Source organism: Acanthisitta chloris, unplaced genomic scaffold, assembly GCF_000695815.1.
Source record: "Acanthisitta chloris isolate BGI_N310 unplaced genomic scaffold, ASM69581v1 scaffold12251, whole genome shotgun sequence".
In the NCBI taxonomy this organism is placed as follows: Eukaryota; Metazoa; Chordata; class Aves; order Passeriformes; family Acanthisittidae; genus Acanthisitta; species Acanthisitta chloris.
This window is the reverse complement of record NW_008656549.1, coordinates 7,970-26,975: the sequence shown is the minus strand read 5'-3', so window position 1 is coordinate 26,975 and position 19,006 is coordinate 7,970. Positions and strand designations below refer to the sequence as shown.

At 48.8% G+C, this 19,006-nt stretch overlaps 1 protein-coding gene across 1 annotated transcript; it reads left to right on the top strand.

Annotated features, from left to right (window-relative positions):
* The first annotated feature begins 1,151 nt into the window (after positions 1-1,151).
* On the top strand, positions 1,152-12,398 carry ASXL1 (additional sex combs like transcriptional regulator 1). Its single transcript, XM_009084380.1, has 11 exons — positions 1,152-1,228; positions 4,207-4,315; positions 5,374-5,494; positions 5,569-5,663; positions 5,993-6,086; positions 6,349-6,501; positions 6,913-7,076; positions 7,166-7,262; positions 7,715-7,820; positions 8,223-8,838; positions 9,543-12,398. Exons 1-11 carry the CDS (start codon positions 1,173-1,175, stop codon positions 12,396-12,398), a joined length of 4,467 nt encoding a protein of 1,488 aa, XP_009082628.1. The 5' UTR covers positions 1,152-1,172.
* Positions 12,399-19,006: the final 6,608 nt, after the last annotated feature.

Here is a 19,006-nt window from a genome sequence, read left to right as displayed (position 1 = left end):
CAGGGCTGTGCATGGTGAGGGAATTCAGACCTGGAGTCACAATCAAAAAGTTCCTGCGTGAATTCCCATTGCTGCTTTCTGTGGCTGTTCCAGGCCATGTCCTGTGCCTGTCTCACCTTCCTTTGGCTTGCTCAGCCCCAAGTCTGTGGAGCTCAGTGCCTTTGCATTCTGAGAGCAGCACTGTCTGCTGCCAGGGAAGGCGCAGGAGCCGCTGGCGCGTGGTCGGCAGCTGTAGGGTAATCTGCTCCCAAAGAAGCAGCATGGTTTACATCTACTGCAGCTTATTTTTGCTCATTGTTTCCTGTTTATGTGGGTAATCTTCTTATCCACAGAAATGTCCGGTCCTCTCTTTGAATCCTTGAGTTCTTGCTTCTAGTCATTTTGGAGCAGTAAGTTCCACAGGCTTTAAAAAAAACAGTAATAACCTCTTTAGTTCTTTGTATATAAGTGACAATTCCATTCTTCACATAATATGTGAAGGGATGAGTTGTTATTCATTGTATTGCCTTTTAATATCTGATTTTTCTCATTTTATTTCAAAGGCAAGCACTCCAAATCTTTTGAGTGTCTCTAGCTGTATTTTTTCCTACATCCTTTACTTGTTACTTTGTCCTCTGCTGGATTCTATCCTTCTCTGATATGAATTCTTACTCTTACCTGTGGTTCCCTTCCTGGGATGGAGCGAAGATGAAATGAATGCAGTAAGCCCAGGAAGGTGCACTATTGGATTGTATGGCTGTGCAGTAATACTTTTAGTGGCAGAAAAATACAGGACGCTTCGTGGAGAGGTAGGAGAACATTTACATCATTAAAGATCACTGACCACTGTTCACTTTTGGAGGTTTATGTGGCAGCAACTCCATCTAATGTATAGTTACGTCTGGTAAAACTTCCCCTGGGGTCAAGGCCAAATTCTGCTGCTCTTTCTCCCCCATGTTTTTATTTCAGTGAATTAGGGACCACATAAAGGTAAAGCCTTTTGTGCTGCTTGTTTTTTGAGGTAGCCTGAATTTTTTACCATGTGTCTTTGCAGCTGAATCAAGTTTGAAGAGGCACATTATTGGGTCTGAGCTGCAGCTGATGGAGTGGTTCTGGGAATGCAGAAGCCAGTTCTGTAATGACATGTGGTCTTTCTGTCTTTTCAGGTGCTGGAAAATTACTCAGATGCTCCTATGACCCCAAAACAGATTCTGCAGGTCATAGAGGCTGAAGGACTAAAGGAAATGAGGTTAGTATTGATGATCTTGTCTAAACCAGTGTGCAGCATGGGGGAGGCAGCATATGAAGGCTCATTTTGCTTCATGCAGTTCTGCCTCATTCCCAGCCCACTTTGCTTCCCTTTTTCTCTTTCCAGCCTGGTAATTTCAGATGACAGTGCAGACATTTATATACAGGTTGTGGGGTGGGTTTTTTTCTTTGACAATAAGTGGAAGCTGTTCTTGGATTTTTTTTTACAACATCCAGAGTTTCATGCATGTGTTGTGAAATAAATGCCTCTTGCAGATCAGCCCCCTGCATTGTGCTGTGCTTGCCACTCACTCACGTGGTCCTCTCATAAGTAGCTCCCAGCAGTTTCTGCTGTTGTGACTCGAGTTTGAGAACAGTTTAAGTTTCATCTCCTCTGATAATTCTTTTCTAGAGCAGACATTATCTTCTAAGAGACTCACTTTATTTTGTGTCACTGGCTGATGCTCAGGGTCTCGAGCATGAGGTGGCTCAAACAGTTGTGGCTCTTGACATTGTATGGAGGAGATGTCCATCTCAGAATGATAATGGAACCTTGGAAAGGGCAGAAGTGGGAGTCTGTTTTTCTTAGTTAAGTTCCCATGAGCTTCCATCTGTTTCCATGACAGTAGTAAAATCCAGAGTGTCTTGTAGCTCAAAGCAAGTGGGTAACTGTGATAGTCCAAATGCCTCAGTTAGTGCTGCCTGGCAAAAAAGAAAATAGGAAGTTTGACTACCAGGGACAGAAAAAGCTGCTGCCCAGTGATGGACTGCTGGGGAATCCAGATGCATGGGCTGTTTCTAGTCTTGCATCTATCTCCCCTTCCACAGTCCCTTGTGGACTGTTTTCCAGCCTGGTGTTTGCATTTCCTGAACCTGTACTTTACAGAAGGTAAAGTGATTTCTTCTGGGACCTAACAACTCCAAATGTTAGCTTGTTTCTGCTCATCGTTTGTGTGAGCTCAGGAAACAGCTGGGATGGTTTGAACAGTGGAAATAGGTGTTGTGTACAGAGGTGTTGTGTGGGGAGCTGCTGTTTGGAGAGGGATGAGCCTGGTGTGTGCTGCTGCATCTGATTCAGAGCTGTTGGAGTACCCGTCTGCCATGTTCTTACAAGAGAGGAGAGGAACTTTTCACAAGGATACATAGTGATAGGACAAAGGACAATGGTCTTAAGGTGAAGGAGGGTAGATTTAGATTTGATATTGGGAAGGAATTCCTTCCTGTGAGGTGCTGAGGCACTGGCACAGGTTGCCCAGAGAAGCTGTGGCTGCTCCATCCCTGGAAGTGTTCAAGGCCAGGTTGGATGGGGCTTGGAGCAACCTGGGCTAGTGGAAGGTGTCCCCACCCATGGCAGAGGGTTGGAATGAGTTGAGCTTTAAGGGCCCTTTCAACCCAAACCATCCCATGATTCTATGATCCTCGCTGAGGAGATCTTCACTAGTTTGGGTATGGACAGTGGTTTCACAGCTCTTGACTAGAATTCAGGCAGATTTTAAGGTGGACCTTCACAGAGCTTTGCTTTAATCAATCTTCTACAACTCTCTCGCATCAGTCCTGTGGCTTAAGCAGGCAGTGCACAGTCTGTCCTCTGCCAAAGGTAATAGCAGGGCTCTTTACACATACAAATTGTCCTGTGCTCTCCCAGTTTTTACAAGTGACCTGTCACAGTGTGTAAGTAAAGACCAGGCTGGAGCATGTGTCAAGTTAAATCCCACAAAGCTTGCTCGTTCCTTTAAAGGTCGGTGGTTTCCCCTGGGATATCTGCTTTCCCTTCCCCAGTCATTAATTCTCTGCTTTAAGAAAAGATTGTCTCCTTCAGAGCATGATTGTTAGCAGTGAGCCTGCCTGGCAGGACGTGCAGCAGGCTCTGCTGATGCTTGTGTAGAAGCCCTTCCTGAAACTCCATTTCCTGAAGGAAATAACTCAGTGCCTCGAGATGTTTTTCCCTCTGAATCAGTCCTGGGGTGGATTCCCCGGGTTGGAGGGTCACACTGCTCTGCTGGGAGGGCTCTGTGCCATATCGGGCACTGATCTTCCTGTGAGGCTGATGCTCGAGCCAGGACACTGGCCCCAGCACCATGCTGAGTTCTAACTCATGGCAGAGTTCTAACTCTTGGCTTTTGCGGGGGGAAAATTGCTTACTTTGCCATTCTAAAAATGTGTCTGGTGTGTTTGGAGTGTTTGGAAAACACAGAGGGGAAATCACAGGACAGAAGGCTGGAAATTTTGTTCGTGTTATCTGAAAGTGACACAAGGTAACTTTGCCTGTTGCTAAGGCCTATGAAGGAATGTCCGAAAACCCAAACACATTCAGGGTGGAAACAGAAATTTCAGTTTGAGAATGATTTTCTTTGAAATATTTAATCTCAATCTAGTTTTCGGTTTCTCTTTTACTAATAATGCAGACAATGCTGCTGTGATGCCTCTTACAGCTAACTGAACATGTGGGACTGACTGGAAAACACACTATTACGTGGCACAGCAGTTTCAGCAGTGTGAGTGTAGGATGGGGCTTTAACCAGGGAGTACATCAGAGCCTTCATCTGCAGTTTGGCCTGTGACATGTCAGGGAGACATTTCAGTAATGTGTGTGTTCCTTGTGCTGGTTTTGTTTACATCTTTCTACTGTTGAATAAATCCGGGGGTTCTTTAAAATCAATCCAGCACTGGAGGTTTCAAGCAGAGAAGGGGAGGAAACAGGTAATAAAATGTCTAAAAACAGGTGAAGTGAACTTTCAAATTGGCATCACATTTCCTGTGTGCTGCCAATAGCTTCGCTGTGATGTGCGGAGGCTGATGTACAGGTCAAAATGAAACCAATGACACTGTGCTTACTGAAGTTTCTGACCCATAAAGTTAATGGCATCACCTCTGTTCCCCTCCTTCAGCTAACGAAGCTCATTTAACCGGATCTTTCAGGCTGTTCTGTCAACAAAGCCATTTCTTAAACCATTTCCTTTCTTCCTTTCCCTGTTCCAGTGGCACATCCCCCCTGGCCTGCCTCAATGCCATGCTCCACTCCAATTCCCGGGGAGGGGATGGGCTCTTCTACAAACTGCCTGGACGCATCAGCCTTTTCACACTCAAGGTAAATGCTGAGCTCTGCTCCCAACTGAGGGCCCAGGTGTGAGCTCTGCTTGTTGCGCAGAGCAGAGTGTTGCCCTGTGATGAGCAATGTGCTGCATGGGAGATTGTCATGTGAGAAAGGGTCTGGAATTCATTGTTTCCTTGAAGCTTATACCTTTCAGCTACATTCAGCCATCTGTGATAAATTCCTTAAAAAAACCACCCTATTATTTCTTGAATTGCACAAGCAAGATAACTCTTTTTATTGCAGTACCTGGTGTCCAGCTCAGGTGGCTGCTTATCAGAACAGTCTTGTGGTGCCAGCCACAAGGGAGAACAGCCAGCCAAGGAATTAAATTGGTCTAAGAGCTTGTAGCAACAAGTAAAATCTTGATAGGAAAATGTATATTCATTCTTCTGCTTGGTTGTTTTGTGTTCCACCACATTCCATGTTACTTAGCATCACTGTTTCCCTCAGATCCCAAGGCCTCTCTGGAACATTTTTTTAATTTCTAGTTTATTGTCCCAATAATTTTAAATACTGAAGAAGTTTCTGGTCTTGGGGTTTTCTTTTGCATTGATTTGTACTGTTGGATTCTCTGATAAATATCAGCTTGATCGACAACAGATATCTCAGCTGTTTCATTCCCAGCTTTTCTTTCTGCTGTTAGAAAATCTTGTCACCAGATTTTGCTGAAAATAGAAAGCATTGGAATGGCTTTGATTGTACAAGTAGGAAACACATCTCCTAAGCTTAGTATTTGGCCACTGTGATGCTACCTGTTCTTTCAAAGAAAGAATGAGATGCTTCTCTGTAACAGGAACTCCTTACTTGAAGAAAATCACCACCAGTCATTGACCTTATGTATTTTGGGTATGCCTGAGTTACTTGTCTAGGAGAGGGCTATGAAGTGATTCCTGTTCTGCTGTGAGCCTAAATATACTTTAAAATATCCTTCTGTATCAAGGGTTAAAATAGGGAAGATGAAAAAAATCAAGGTTAAAGTATATGCAGTTCATTCTGTTCCCACTGGTGTAAGTTTGGGAGCTGTAGCCATCCCTGTTCTGTTTCCCCTTTAGAAAGATGCCTTGCAGTGGTCCCGGAACCTGTCAGTGCCAGAAGGGGAGGAGCTGGAGGACACAGCAGATGCAGAAAGCTGTGGGTCCAATGAAGCCAGCACTGTGAGTGGTGACAATGATGGTAAGTGTCTGGTGACATTAACCCTGAGCTCTGGCACCTACTCCTGTGGCTGACTAAGAGCTTGTCTCTTTCAGTGTCTCTTGATGAAACCTCCTCAAATGCCTCATGTTCCACTGAATCTCAGAGTAAGGGACCTGCTACCAGGGAGAGCTACAGAACTGCCTCCCAGGTAGGAAAAAGTGGGGATAATGGGAAGGGTGAAGCCTCTCAAGGGGAGCTTTTGTTACTGCTGGGGTGGTGTGACAGGGACTAGTTGTGCACAGGTGCCTCAGAGAGTTATGGGGCTGTCTCAAGGAGTTGGAGGATGGGGAGGGATCATATACAGAAGGCAATCTTGAATTCTCTGCTACTCCTGAGTGTAGTGACACCTGAAGATTCACCTAGGAGCCAGACAGCTCTTGAACTGAGGAACATGCTGCTTGGAAGGTTTTTTTATTTTACCCTTCCCTAATGTCTTTGTTCCTTTGTTTCATTTTTTGGATTCTTTCTGGCCTGCAGGCAACCAAACAGAAGAAGAAGACAGGTGTGATGCTGCCACGGGTGGTGTTAACCCCACTGAAAGTAAATGGGGCACACATGGAATCTGCCTCAGGTGAGCACAGCTTTGGGGTGTTCCTGGTGACCACACAGATCTCTCTCCTTCAGTCTCTAGTCACCCGTATTTGCCTGAGGATTTCTGTATCACCCACTGGGAATGAGTGTGACTGCAGAGTTGTGTCTGTTTAACTCCATCAACATAGCTGGTACCTGTAACTGGATATGTAGTTAACAGATAATTCCTGTATGTTAAGCCACTCTCCCAGTTGGGCTTTGGCTGTTCTCTACGTGTTTTTCTGAAGTTGTTTTGCTTTTAGGCTTCACAGGAAGGCATGCTGATGGGGAGAGCAGCAGCACGTCCAGCAGCAGCAGCAGCTCCCTGGCCCTGTGCAAAGCCAGTCTGCGCAGCAGGACAGAGATAAACAGGGATCCTCCACAGCTGCTGAGGGGCATCCGAAAGCCCACAGCAGGTATGTGCCTCTGCTTGCAGGCAGAAGAGTAATTGGTGATGTGCAGTCCATGTGTATCTGAGAAAAGAGCACCAGGATCTCCTCCCTGAGGAGGCGTTTGATGATCTGAGGCTCATGTGCTGAAATTTCCACCCTGAGTGTTACTGAGACAATTGGTTAAAAGTTTGCCTAGTCTGAAGAGCAGCACTGAGAATTGTGCCTCAATATGACAGAACTGTGACCACATATCAGACTTTCAGATGTGTGTCTGTTAATTACTGTGCTTGAGTCATTCTTCACACTTGCACACTGCAGTCTTTCTCACTTCTCTTGCTCCTTTAGCTGTAGCAGCTTAGCGTGAATTTCTTGCCCATAATGCTGAAATATTTTATACGAGGATGTTAATTTTCTTTGCCTGTCCTTAAACAACAGGGCAGATGAAACGGAACAGGGGTGAGGACATTGACTTTGAAACCCCTGGCTCCATCCTCGTCAACACCAACCTGCGAGCACTGATCAACTCCAGGACCTTCAACGCGCTCCCATCACACTTCCAGCAGCAGCTGCTTTACCTCCTGCCCGAAGTCGACAGACAGGTAGGAGCTGCAGCACTCGGGTGCCTTCCCTTCCCTGATTGCCCTCGAGCGTGGAGCAGCTGGAGCAGATGTGCTGTTTGTCCTGGCAGGTGGGGGCTGACGGGCTGATGCGCCTCAGCGGCAGCGCTCTGAACAACGAGTTCTTCACCCATGCCGCGCAGAGCTGGAGGGAGCGACTCGCTGATGGTCAGTGGCTTTGCTTTCCTGGGTGCCTGGGCCATAGGTGCTCATTTCATGGCATTGTTTTCCTTTCTCAGTTAATAAACAGAACCTCAGTCCAGCTTTGCTGTGTATCCAGCTGTGTTACCACCACCTTTGCTTCTTTCTTTTCTATTTTTCCCCCCTTTAAAATCAAAGATGTGATTTCCTTTGGTGCTGTGGGACCTTTAGAACTAAGTGGTGAAGGTGTGAAGTAGTGCCAGACTTATCTTTCCTTAAATGGTGGTCTGTGTCTGGTGAAACATGATGTTTTTCAGACTTCAGGAGCTGCAGGCAGTGAATCCAGACTGGGGGGAGCAGGGTGGTAACAGCGTGTCTGTTCTTCCTATTATACAGCTGCTGTTCTCTTCAAACACTAGAAGTTGCATTTGCAGAATCAGTTTTGTTTGGAACTGAATTTGTCTCTTGCTTCCATGTAGGTGAATTCACCCATGAGATGCAAGTTCGAATTCGGCAGGAGATGGAGAAGGAAAAGAGAGTGGAGCAATGGAAGGAGAAGTTCTTTGAGGACTACTATGGACAAAAGTGAGCAACGTTACCTTGTCTATTCCCTTTTATCTATGTTTATGCAGGTGGCAGAATGTGTTTCTGTTTGCAGATACCTGAGCAGATGCAGCATAAAGTCCTTGAAAAATGAAGGTCGTGGGTTGAATCCAACTGTTGCTTTGGGAAAATACTTAGTGGAATTGGCTGGGTCACAGCAGAATTTTGTAGCCCATCTATTTTGTTTCCAAGACTTGGTTTCCATCACAAATCTTTAAGCTCTTTTATCTTTCTTACTCCCCATGATAGCAATGTGGGATGGTGAACATGTGGGTTCTCCCCTGCAGGGTGAGTTAACAAGGGATCGATGAGTCTCTGCCCATGTTAGTGCTAAAATTGGGATGGGCTTTAGCTTTTAGCTGTTTTTTTGTGTTTACCTTGTAGGTTGGGCTTGACCCAAGAAGAATCCCAGGAGCAGAATTCAGTGCAGGAAGATGCTGAGAACAGGACAGAGCTGTCTGTTAAAGGAGAAGGGAGGCTCCCACGTGGGCCCACCACGCGGCAGAGGGACGGACGCTTCCGGAAACGCTCCCGGGCCGACCTGCGGTGCCGGGCCAGGAGGAACCTGTACAGACTGCGGGAGGCTGAGCACACGGAGGCTCCCAAAGAACCTGCTCCCGTGGGGACAGATTCCTCCCTGCACAAAGAGCCAAAGCCTGAGACAGACCTGAAGAAGGACGACCTGACCAGCTCTTCGGCTGCAGGACTGAAGGCAGAGAGTTCCGAGCTGCACCTCTCTCCGGAGACTTCCAAATCACACAGCAAATTGGAAGATCAGTCATTGGCAGCTGCAAACAGAATTCCCAGTTTGCCCCAGGAGAACTCTGCTCAGGAGTCCAAGGAGCAGAAGAGGAAAAGCTTTGAGGAGGCTGCCTCTGCCTCCTTCCCCGAAAAGAAGCCCCGGCTTGAAGATCGTCAGTCCTTTCGTAACACAATTGAAAGTGTTCACCCAGAAAAGCCACAGCCTACTAAAGAGGAGCCCAAAGTCCCACCCATCCGGGTAAGAGAGAGCTGTAGAGCTGCTCAGTGTCTCAGGGCTGCTGTGCTCAGTGGCATCACAACATTATTAAAATGTCAAGTGTTGCCATCGGAAGGGAAGGAGTCGAAGGGTTTCATTGGTGGAGCTGGCGAAGTGCCTCTGTCTGCCACAGTTTGCTGTCGTATTTAGACAGGCAAAGAATGGAAAATCATCCCAAGGTCTTTGCACAAGAGCACAGGGTAACCTTGACTTGCTCCATTCATTTGCATTTGTGTGGATACAGAAAGCACTTTGCTTGAAACAAGCTGACTTGTTGCAAAAAGACCTTCAAATCATATACTTTATCCTGTGTAGTTCCACAGTTCCTTTCCCTTTGGACAGAATCTCAGTATTCCTTCTGACTTTTCCCATTTTGAGTAGAGATACCAAAATGGGTAGTCATCCTGGTGTAGAGACCAGTTTGATCTCTGGAGATGATGTGAATGTAAATCATTTATTTTGTTTGTCTGCAGGTTCTGATAAAACAATATTAGTGTGAACTGAGCTTTGCAGAGCACAGGGGTTATGGGAGGAGCATGTGCTGCTTCTCTGCCAAAATTAGCTTCTAAGTTTGAAAGTCGAAACTCTGTTGAATCCTTGTGATAAGAACTGCGATGAGCTAATAAGCTGCATTTCACTGAAGATGCTCAGTGTTGGAACTCTAACTGCTTTTCCTGTTCTTTCAGATTCAACTTTCACGTATTAAACCACCCTGGGTGGTTAAAGGTCAGCCCACTTACCAGATCTGCCCCCGGATCATCCCCAGCACGGAGCCCTCCGGCCGGGGCCGGCCCGGGGCCCGGACCCTCGCAGACATTAAGGCCCGTGCTCTGCAAGCCCGAGCCCAGCGCGAAGCCACCGCCGCCATCGGAGGAGGGGGTGGCCCCGGAGGGGGGAGAAGCACCGATGAAGGAGGCGGTGGAGGAGAATCCAGCAGCCGTTCCCAGCACAGGAGATCCAAGAGAGCTTATGGAAAACGTGCGTCAGATCTACAACGAGCACAACTACAGTCGTCTGTTCATCTGAGCAGAGGGAGGGCTGGTTCCAAGGAGTCCAACATGGATTCCTGCTTCTCCTCCAGACGAGACCTGTCTGCCTCAAAGAGTGAGGGGAGCAGCATTCCAGGCTGCGCTGCAGAGGACACTCAGCCCAGTGATGAGTCACTGAGGAGGTCGTTCCGTGACGCTCTGACTGGGTCATCCTTGGACAATGCGACTCCTGAGAGGCAGGAGGAGAGCCCTGAGCAGCTCCTCTGTGACCCAAGGACCGAACCCCCACCTTGTGCTGCGTCACAGGAGAGGCAAAGCACAAAGCTGGGATGTGTGGTTCCTGCAGTGACCAGTCTGTCATGCTCTGGGGGGCAGGGGGTCAGCCCTGTGGGAGACGGGGCTGTGGCGGAACTCAGAGATGTTGGTGCTCCTGCTGTACAGCTGGATTATCCTGATGTAAAGGAAAATTCCTCCAGTTGTCCTGTACCACCAGAGTTGTCATTGGGCAGTACGGAACGCCACGAGTCAGAGATGGTGTCTAGGTTTAGATTTAACAGCTCTGAGACTTTTATGGAAAAGTGTGTTGCTGATAGTAATAACTTCAAAACGGTGACTGCTGGAGCGAAGAAAGTGATCCCTGCAGCGTGTGATGCTGCACAGCTGCAGGCAGGGAAAGGCAGTGAGGGCAAACTGAGCAGTGATGAACGAAATGGAGAGGCTCTCGTGCAGCCCTCTGCGTGTGGTGATTTTATTTCTCAGACTAGGATAGATACCTCTGGAAAACTCCTGCAGCTGAGGGAGAGATGCCCCAGAACAGAACCAGAAAATGCACATCAGCCCCTGGGAGAGACACAGGAGTTGAAGACAAGTGGAGATGAGGAAATACAGAGTACACACAGTGAAACAACAGACACTGCTTCCGACTGCGAAGGGGACGTGGCTGATGAGAATCTGGAGGTGGAGATGTGTTTCAGAAGTGTTGGCTGTAGGGAGGTGACTGGGAAAGGCTCCTCCTCTCACAGCAGCAATGAGAGGTGCAATGGGATTAGGTCAAAATCATCTGTGGAGACAGACAATCCAGCCTGTGTTGTGGACTTCTCTGCACCCCCAGCTCAGAGGTGGGCACCCCCTGTGCCGCTGCCACAGAAAGCTGAACGGCTCTCTGGCTCTGCTCGCTCCGTGTCCTCTGTTGAGACCAACAACCCTTTGGTGATGCAGCTGCTGAAGGGGAAGCTTCCACTGGAAGAAGTTCTCCCAGGGACTCACGTCAACATCAAGCTGGAAATTGCACCGCCAGCGCCGGAGAAGCAGTCGGAAAGCCTCTCCCTGCAGTTGGATAGAGGCAGCAGTCAGTATTTTGGCAAAGAATCTTCTCCAGTTGTAGGATTAAAGACAAGTGCCCAAAGCAGGAACGATGACATCCACTCAGTGAGATCTTCTGTAGATCCCCAGGAAAAGACATGTGGATCAGGGGCAGCAGAGGGTGCAGAGGATCAGACTGTTTCAGAAAAACATTCCAAAGGTGGCTCGACTCTAAGCTGCCAAGACCAACTGGCAGATGTGGCAAGTGCCTCTCCAAAGCCTGAAGATGTGGGCCCTCAGGAAAGAACATTTTCTTCCTGTAGCTTTGAGGAGCAGGAGTTGCCCAAGGTCCACTGGGTGCCACAGCACAACCCGTTAGCGAGTGTCATGGCAAGTAAAAGCCCAGAGAAGCTGAACTCTTCTGCAGAGCCTCGGTTTTTATCTCCAGCTGTAACTTCTCTTGGACCAAACCAGACAGGAGGTGCATCGGTCAATAAAAATTATGTTGGAGTTCAAGGCAAAAAGCTCTTTGGTTCTGGTTTTCCTTCCAACCCCAGTGTGAGGCTGCATCACTCCAGGGCTTTGGATCATGGTTCAGCCATGGGAACCTTGTCCCCCAGCAAACCGATTCCCTCAGACAAGGGCTGTGCACTGGGAGAAGGAATCCCAGCTGCCAGGGAGGAATGGACTTCAAAGCAGCACACCAGCACTCCGGGAGGGATCCGAAATGAGAACGTGCTTGTGTGTGGCAGCTCAGCCAAGAGTAATGCAGAGAACCAGAGGGATGCAGCCCAGCACGCCGCGGAGCTGGCTGGGCACGCGCAGAGCGAGCCGCAGGTCATGGACTGGCCCTTCTTCAAGTTTTCCAGGGATCCGGGAAAAGGACAGAGTCACCCTTTGGAGCCTTCGTCCATCCCCTCTCAGCTCAATATCAAGCAGGCATTTTATGGGAAGCTTTCAAAGCTGCAGCTTAATTCCACCAGCTTTAATTATTCATCCAACACTCCGGCTTTCCCCCGAGGCCTTGCTGGGAGCGTGGTGCAGCTCACCCACAAAGCGAACTTTGCCGCGAGCCGGAACACGGCCCTGGCAGTGCAGATGTTTGCTGACAGCAGCAGTGTCGAGGAGATCTCGTTCCAGTGCTCCTGCAGCCTGAAAGCCATGATCATGTGCAAAGGCTGCGGCGCCTTCTGCCACGACGAGTGTATAGGACCCTCTAAGCTCTGTGTATTGTGCCTTGTGGTGAGATAATAAATTATGGCCATGGGACAGGTTGTATATTCAGTGTGTGTATTTTGATAACAACTGATCCTAACGCCTGTACACAAAGTACTCTCTGTTCATAGTAGAAATGCTGTTACACTTTGTTTTGGTGAGGAACGCTGACCTGCCTTCCCACGGAGATCGACAGTGCAGAGTTCCTGCTCACAGTGACATCCTGGTCTGGGTGGGCTGTGCCCCACGGGAGAGATCCTGCTGCTTCCTGTGATGTGGAAATTCCAGCTGTGCTCTGGTACCGCACTGAGGCTGACGCTGGGGGGAGAGGCTGCTCGCTGTGGCAATCCGCGGACCCTCTGTGGGGGAATCCTTCCATCCAAAGGAACTGGAACAGGGTGTTTGCTATTTCAGGGCTGTGCAAGGTGAGGCCCTACAGTCTTCCACTCTCCCCTTCTGCCATCTCCATTCCCGGTTTGTGTGGGAAGTGCTGCTGTGCAGTGAGTGTAAGCAGAGAGCTGCCCTGCAGTGATGGTCCTGTGTGGTCTTTGGATGCTGCAGCAGAATTTGGTGCCCAGGGATGTGCTCTGCAGGTGGCTGCAGAGCCGTGTACAACCCACCGTGTGCCAGATGGAGCCGATGTGGAGGATGCAAGAAGAGGGGGAAAAAACCTGGGGCAAGTGCCAAGCCGCCTGCTGGCCTGGAGGAAGCTGTGTGGCTGGGGAACTGTGCCTGGCCCAGTGGCTGTGCCTGCCTACTTTGGCCAACTTCCACAAACTGCTGTGGAATTATGGAGGTTCCCTGGAGCTCAGTGATGTGGGCAACGAGTGCTGCACTGCAGCCCTGCAGTGAGGACCTGAACCCCACAGCAGCTGAGCCCCTGCAAGCATCGAGCTGTGCATCTGTGTGACCATCACCTAACATTTAAAGCAGTGTTCTTTCCTTTTATTTTTTTCCTTTTTTTTATATATTTTCATTCTTGGATGTATAAAGTGAATTATTTGGCTCCTGTAAGTATCCTCTCTGCATCTGTTTGATCATGTATTTATATGTTGTACACAGTACTGGCCAACTCTGTAAATGGATGTAATGTACATAGAGCATAAAGGGGTCTTTTTTTTTCCTTGGATTTTCAGGCTCTACAGCAGTATTGCATTAAAGTGGTGTTAGTTATTGTCAGAGCCACTGTATTCTGTCTTGCCTGACGTGACGCTCACCACGCAGAGGTGTCTGGGTTCCAACAGCCTCCCTGTGCCCGGGTGGACTGCGCTGTGTGGGCTCAGGGATGACCAGGTGGGATTTGCTGAGCTGAGCAAGTTCACCAGTTCCTCCTCTTTGCTCTCGATGGTTTTACTGCACCTGAGCTCCCAGGGCACGGCTGTACCTGCACTGCAGGAAAGTGAACATCCTTGTGCATCCATAGAGGGAGAGCAAAACTGCAACTCTCTTCCTCTTCGGAGCAATTCCTAATCAAGAGTGAATTGCTTCACTGAGGGAGAGAAGCTGCTGGTTGATTAGAGTGAGCAGTAGCAAGAGTTGTAGGAGGTTTATTTTCATTTTGTTTCTTCTTGTCCCTTTTCCAGCTTGATCCTACCTCCCTTCACCATGCACTTTTTTTTCAGCCGTGCAAGTTCCTCTCTCAGACACAAGCCTGAGGGGTGCAACAAGTTTAGTCCCTGAGATGGTTTATCCTTAATGCATCCAACAGCCTCATCCCGTGGGAATGAGAGCCCAGCGCACGCAGCACCCCGGGCTGGGCAGGGCTGCGGTGTCGGTGAGGGCGAGTGGAGGTGTGGAACCTGCTTACCAAAGATGGGGAGCGGAGCGAGGGGCTGGCTCTGCCTCCTGGGGGCCACTGCAGTGTTCAGCTTGGACTGGTCTGGGGGGCAGAGCCCTCGGGGGGGCCTGCTCATGTCTGTCCCTTGTGCTATTGGAGAAATAAACACTGTAAAACCTGTTTGCGTCGCTTCAGTCCTTTTTCTGAAATCCTCCTCACTGCTCTCTGAGGCCATGTGGCTTTTCCCGTCCTCTCTTTTAACGGGGGGGTGTTCCAGAGCTCTGCTCAGGTCACTGAGGGGGGGCTGTGTTGCTGCTGGGCTTTGTTAAATCCGGTTTTATGCGCTTACAGGGCACTGAAGATGGTGCAGCTGCTGCAGAGATGCTGTGTGGCTCGTGGGGAATGGACACCCTGAAGGCTCTGAAAGCCACAGTGTGGCTGTGGGACCCTGCAGGGGCCCCCACGGTCACAGGGGTTCCCTGCTCTGCTGGGGTGTGATGCCCATGGGGAGCAGCACCAGGACTGGTCCCGAGATCGTGGCAGGTCCTGCTGTTACTATGCTCATTGCTGGATAAATTGATCTAAAACTGTTTCTCAATAGCATAACAATATGAAACTAATTATAGTTTATTGAAACTACCTGAAAACTTACTTTATGGCCATGTCCTCTCACTTCTTGAGGCAGTAAGGAAACGAGATGAATTCTTACATGTTTGGGTTCTCCTTGCACAGCACGTAGGGCTGTGGGAGTGCTGAGGTCCATGCAGTGATGCCATCCCTGACTTCCTCATGTTCTGTAGTGCTGCTGCTGCAGAAAAGCAGTGAAGGTCTTGCACAGGAGCCAGGGCTGGGGCAGGACATGGTCCAACACAGCTTTCTTGGGGGGGAGAAAAAAGGCTTTTGTGGTTTTGGTAGCTCGCTGCTGTTAAGAGTCTGGCAGGCTCTCTGCACAGTGTGATTCAGGGATACCCAAGGTAATCTAAATAAGCTGAACATGAGGAATGCAAAAAATGAGTAGAGTTGTTACTTAGCCAAACTTTAAAACTCTGGAACTTTCCTTGGTTTATTGGGGTGAAGGGTGATGGTTTCAGGATTGGTTTCCTCGGGAATAGGGGAGCTTTCCAAGAGTAAACCCCATTCATTTCAGAATTTCACACAGCAAATACACTTTTTGTTCTCTGTGATCTCTCTGTGCTAAGTAACAGATTTTCTCCCTCGGAGCCCAGTCTGGCTGGAGCAGCCTGGCTGTGTGCAGGGCTGGCTGCAGACAGAGGGGACATCCCAAGTCAGCCCGCAGAGCTGCGGAAACCTCAGCAAGTACTGCCAAGTGTTTTGCAACTGGTGTGACCCAGCACTGCTTATCCCTGAGGATTTCAGCTGTCTCCTATGCTCCAGTTGAAATCTGGGACCAAAACTCAGCCAGAGGCTCAGTTGCAAACCCAAGGGCGTCATGAACACAGGGGCGTTAGTGCTGTGCTCCCAGACATTAATGGATTCTAAGGATGCTCCATTTGGGATGTGCTGTCCCAGGTGATTGTTTGTAAGTGCAAATGTTCGGGTGGGTCATTCTGGCCTCGCTCCAACAGCTGCAGCCACAGCAATCCCTGGGAAAGGGCTGCTCATCTGCCCTCCCACCCAACACCCTCACACCCATGGAAGCTGCATTTCCATGGAAGCTGCAAACCCCTCTGAGTCTGGATGGTCCTGCCGATCAAACCAGGAGTTGTATCTACACAGCGCTTGGAGAGGAACATTTATGGATGCAAAGGTTTATTATACTTAGTGAATAAAGCTGATAACGAAAAAAATCAGTATTTTCCATGAGGGAGAGGGAGAACTTTCCACAAACTTCAATGAAAACTTTTTTTTTTCTTTTTCTTTTTTTCTCACAAAAACCAGACACTTCACAAAATTAATTCTGTCAAAATATAAGTTAAGCATAAAACTGGTGCCTTGCCCCCTCGTGAGTGCTACCGCTGCTCTCTCTGGTACCCGTGCTGTCTGTTACGGAATGGAAAGCACAGCTTATGTCAACAGGATTGAAAGAAGGGTTCGGGTTTTTTTTTCACTCTGAACACCTAAATTTGGATCCCGCTGTGGTGACCGATGGCACTGACCTCTCTCTCGCCCAGGGCTGGGCGAGGGGCAGTGCTGGGGCCAGCAGCACCCAGCGGGGCTCGACAGTGGAGGAGAAAGCCCTTTTTGTTATACAGTGTTTATTAAGTAGATTCAGTCTTATATATGATATACAGATTCAAAAGAAAAAAAAAAAAGGATTCCACATACTTATGAAATCAGTGCATTTAGCAAGTAATACCATGGAGATAACAGCTCGATTAACAGCTCATTGGTCTTTGTTAAGTGAGGGGACAGGGAGTTGGCCTGTGCTAATCATTCCACAAACAGAACAGAATTAAGTTGCATCACATATATAATAGACACACATTCTAAGAATTAAAATATTAAGCCACATTTACTGGAAAAATCCACAGTATATAACACAAATAACTCTTATCAAGCTCGTTGAGGAGGAAGTGCTCATCTGCTTAAGAGCCACATGAAGTTGCATAGGTGCCTATCTGCAAAAATATCATTTCCAAAGGAATCAATTGATTAAGCAATAAAGTGTCACCTTAAAAGCTGGATTAAGTGCCATACGCTTTCTATCTGAACCCTCGGGAAAGCAGCAGCTTCCCAAAGAGCCTCTTCTGCCTCGCTGGGAGCCTCCCGCGGGACCACGCTCCCCCTCCACCCCAAACCAGCTTGGGCGAGCTCACCCCTTCCCTAAAGAATTCCCAATTCTGCCGAGGAGTGTTTCCCCCCGCTCCCCTGCGTTGGTTGGACCCTACGCAGAGCTGGGCAGCATCACCCTCCTGCCAGGGTGGGAGGAGGAGGAGGAGGAGGATGGGGAGGCAGCACACTGCATGGCTCTGCCCAGATCCGGTGCTTCAGAGCTCTGGATCAGCTCCTGATTGGAATTGCAGCTGATCCATACAACTAGTGGGGGGAAAAAAAGAATAGAATAGCTTGTGCAAAACCCCAAATTGCTTAAAGGGTGTCTCTGTTGGGTGGGTGTCCCTCGGGGCGGGCGCGTGTCGGTGAGCGGGTGAGGCTGTGGCTGGGTTAAGCAGACGAACTGGGTGAGGGGCAGCTTCCTCTTCAACAGCAGGTCTGGCAGAACACACGGGGGCCGGGAGTTCTGTACATGTAAACAGTACACTTTCACTGAGTCCAAAATTAGGAGCAAAAATACAAAGGTTCACATTGGTCTTAGGTAGATACAGGCGAAGAACTGAGCTGTGCAGCTCCGAAACAACCGAACAAAAGTTTCTAAAGCACCACTAAATTATATAAAAATCAGACCATGGACGGATTGTAGTTGGTGTCTGGTGAAATACTATGCTACCTTGTAAAAAGTTTTACAAAAAATTACAAATCAAAAGTATATTAACCCTCTGAGTTCAAAGCAGCATTTTTTTTTTCATGAACTGGTACTAAATCCGACGGCCGCTCCGGGTGGGAAGTGGCCCTTGGGATTGGGGAGGTACAAGTTACGTCTGCTCGCAACCCCGGGAACGCTCTCCCACAGAGAACCAGCGTGATGGGAACTGCACATCCAGGGCAGGATGGGTGTGTTAAAATAAAACAAGATATTAAAAAAAATAATCTATTTTCTCGACCAGTGATCAGCTTTTCTGAACCAAACCCACGACCATCCAGACCATTTGCTAACCCAGCATTCTCCTTCCACCTCTCGGGTATCTGGAACGCCGGTGTATTCTGCTCCTGCTCGTTCCCTCACGTTGAGAACCCAGACTAGCAATTCCTGACCCCGTCCTGCCCAGAGAGAGCGCAGGAAATGTGGCTGTGAACAGTCCTGGAGCACAGGGAGCCGCAGCGGAGCACGGAGCAGCTGCAGAGCATGGAGATGTCTGTGGAGCTCATGCCAAAGGAACCATAACGCTGCGGGTTCACCAAAAAAACCCAAAAAAACAAAACAAAAACAAAAAACAAACAAAAAAAAAAAAGAACGAAAGAAAAAGATCCCTGACAGAAATTCGGAGTCAATCCCGTTTGCTTCATAACTTGTCCCAGATGTGGCTGTCACCAGGGCTTTGGGAATCTGAGTCTGTACCATTCAGCTGCAGGTTATGAATATCAGGTGCTGGGCACCCTTCTACGTGACGTGGCCTTGGTGTCCTCTACAGCAGTTTGACAACGTGTCAGAGCTCCTGAACTTCCACACGTGCCGAGACAGGTTCAGAGGTGATCGGAAACGACAGCTAAACCTCGGATAAATAAAACTTAACCCAGCTGTGGCTGTTGGTGGTCTGTTTCAGTACACTGATGGCAAACTTATGGCTAAAGGTTCCGATGCCTCTGCCGGGGAGGGAGGCACCGGCATGGGTGGGAGACCGCGGAGAGGGAGAATCCCGGGACAGCGATTGTCTCTGCCTCTCCTGCCTGAACGGTAAGACTTTCACAAATGGCTGCGGTTACAGATTTTTGTCCAAGGTTTGTTACTTCATGGTATTCACACAAAAATAAATATTTACATAAATTCCAAGTATGGGAGGATGCAGTGGACAAACCAAGCAGGCTTGTGAAGTGCTGGGGAAAGCGTGAGGCCGAGGCCTGGCTGGGGGCTGGCATCCCCGGGCCCCACGCCGCGCTCCGCTGCCCTGGGCAGGAGGGGACGGCTGTGGCCGTGATGCTCCCAGTTCCAGCATCGGCTCAGGTCTAACGAGCCACCACCTCATCTCTGCACCGACCCCTCGGCTGCAGCCAGGGGCTGGGTCCCTTTTCTCCAAATGCTACGGAAAGTTTAAAGTTTGGGGAAAACAGTCAATGTAATGGTTGATCCCTT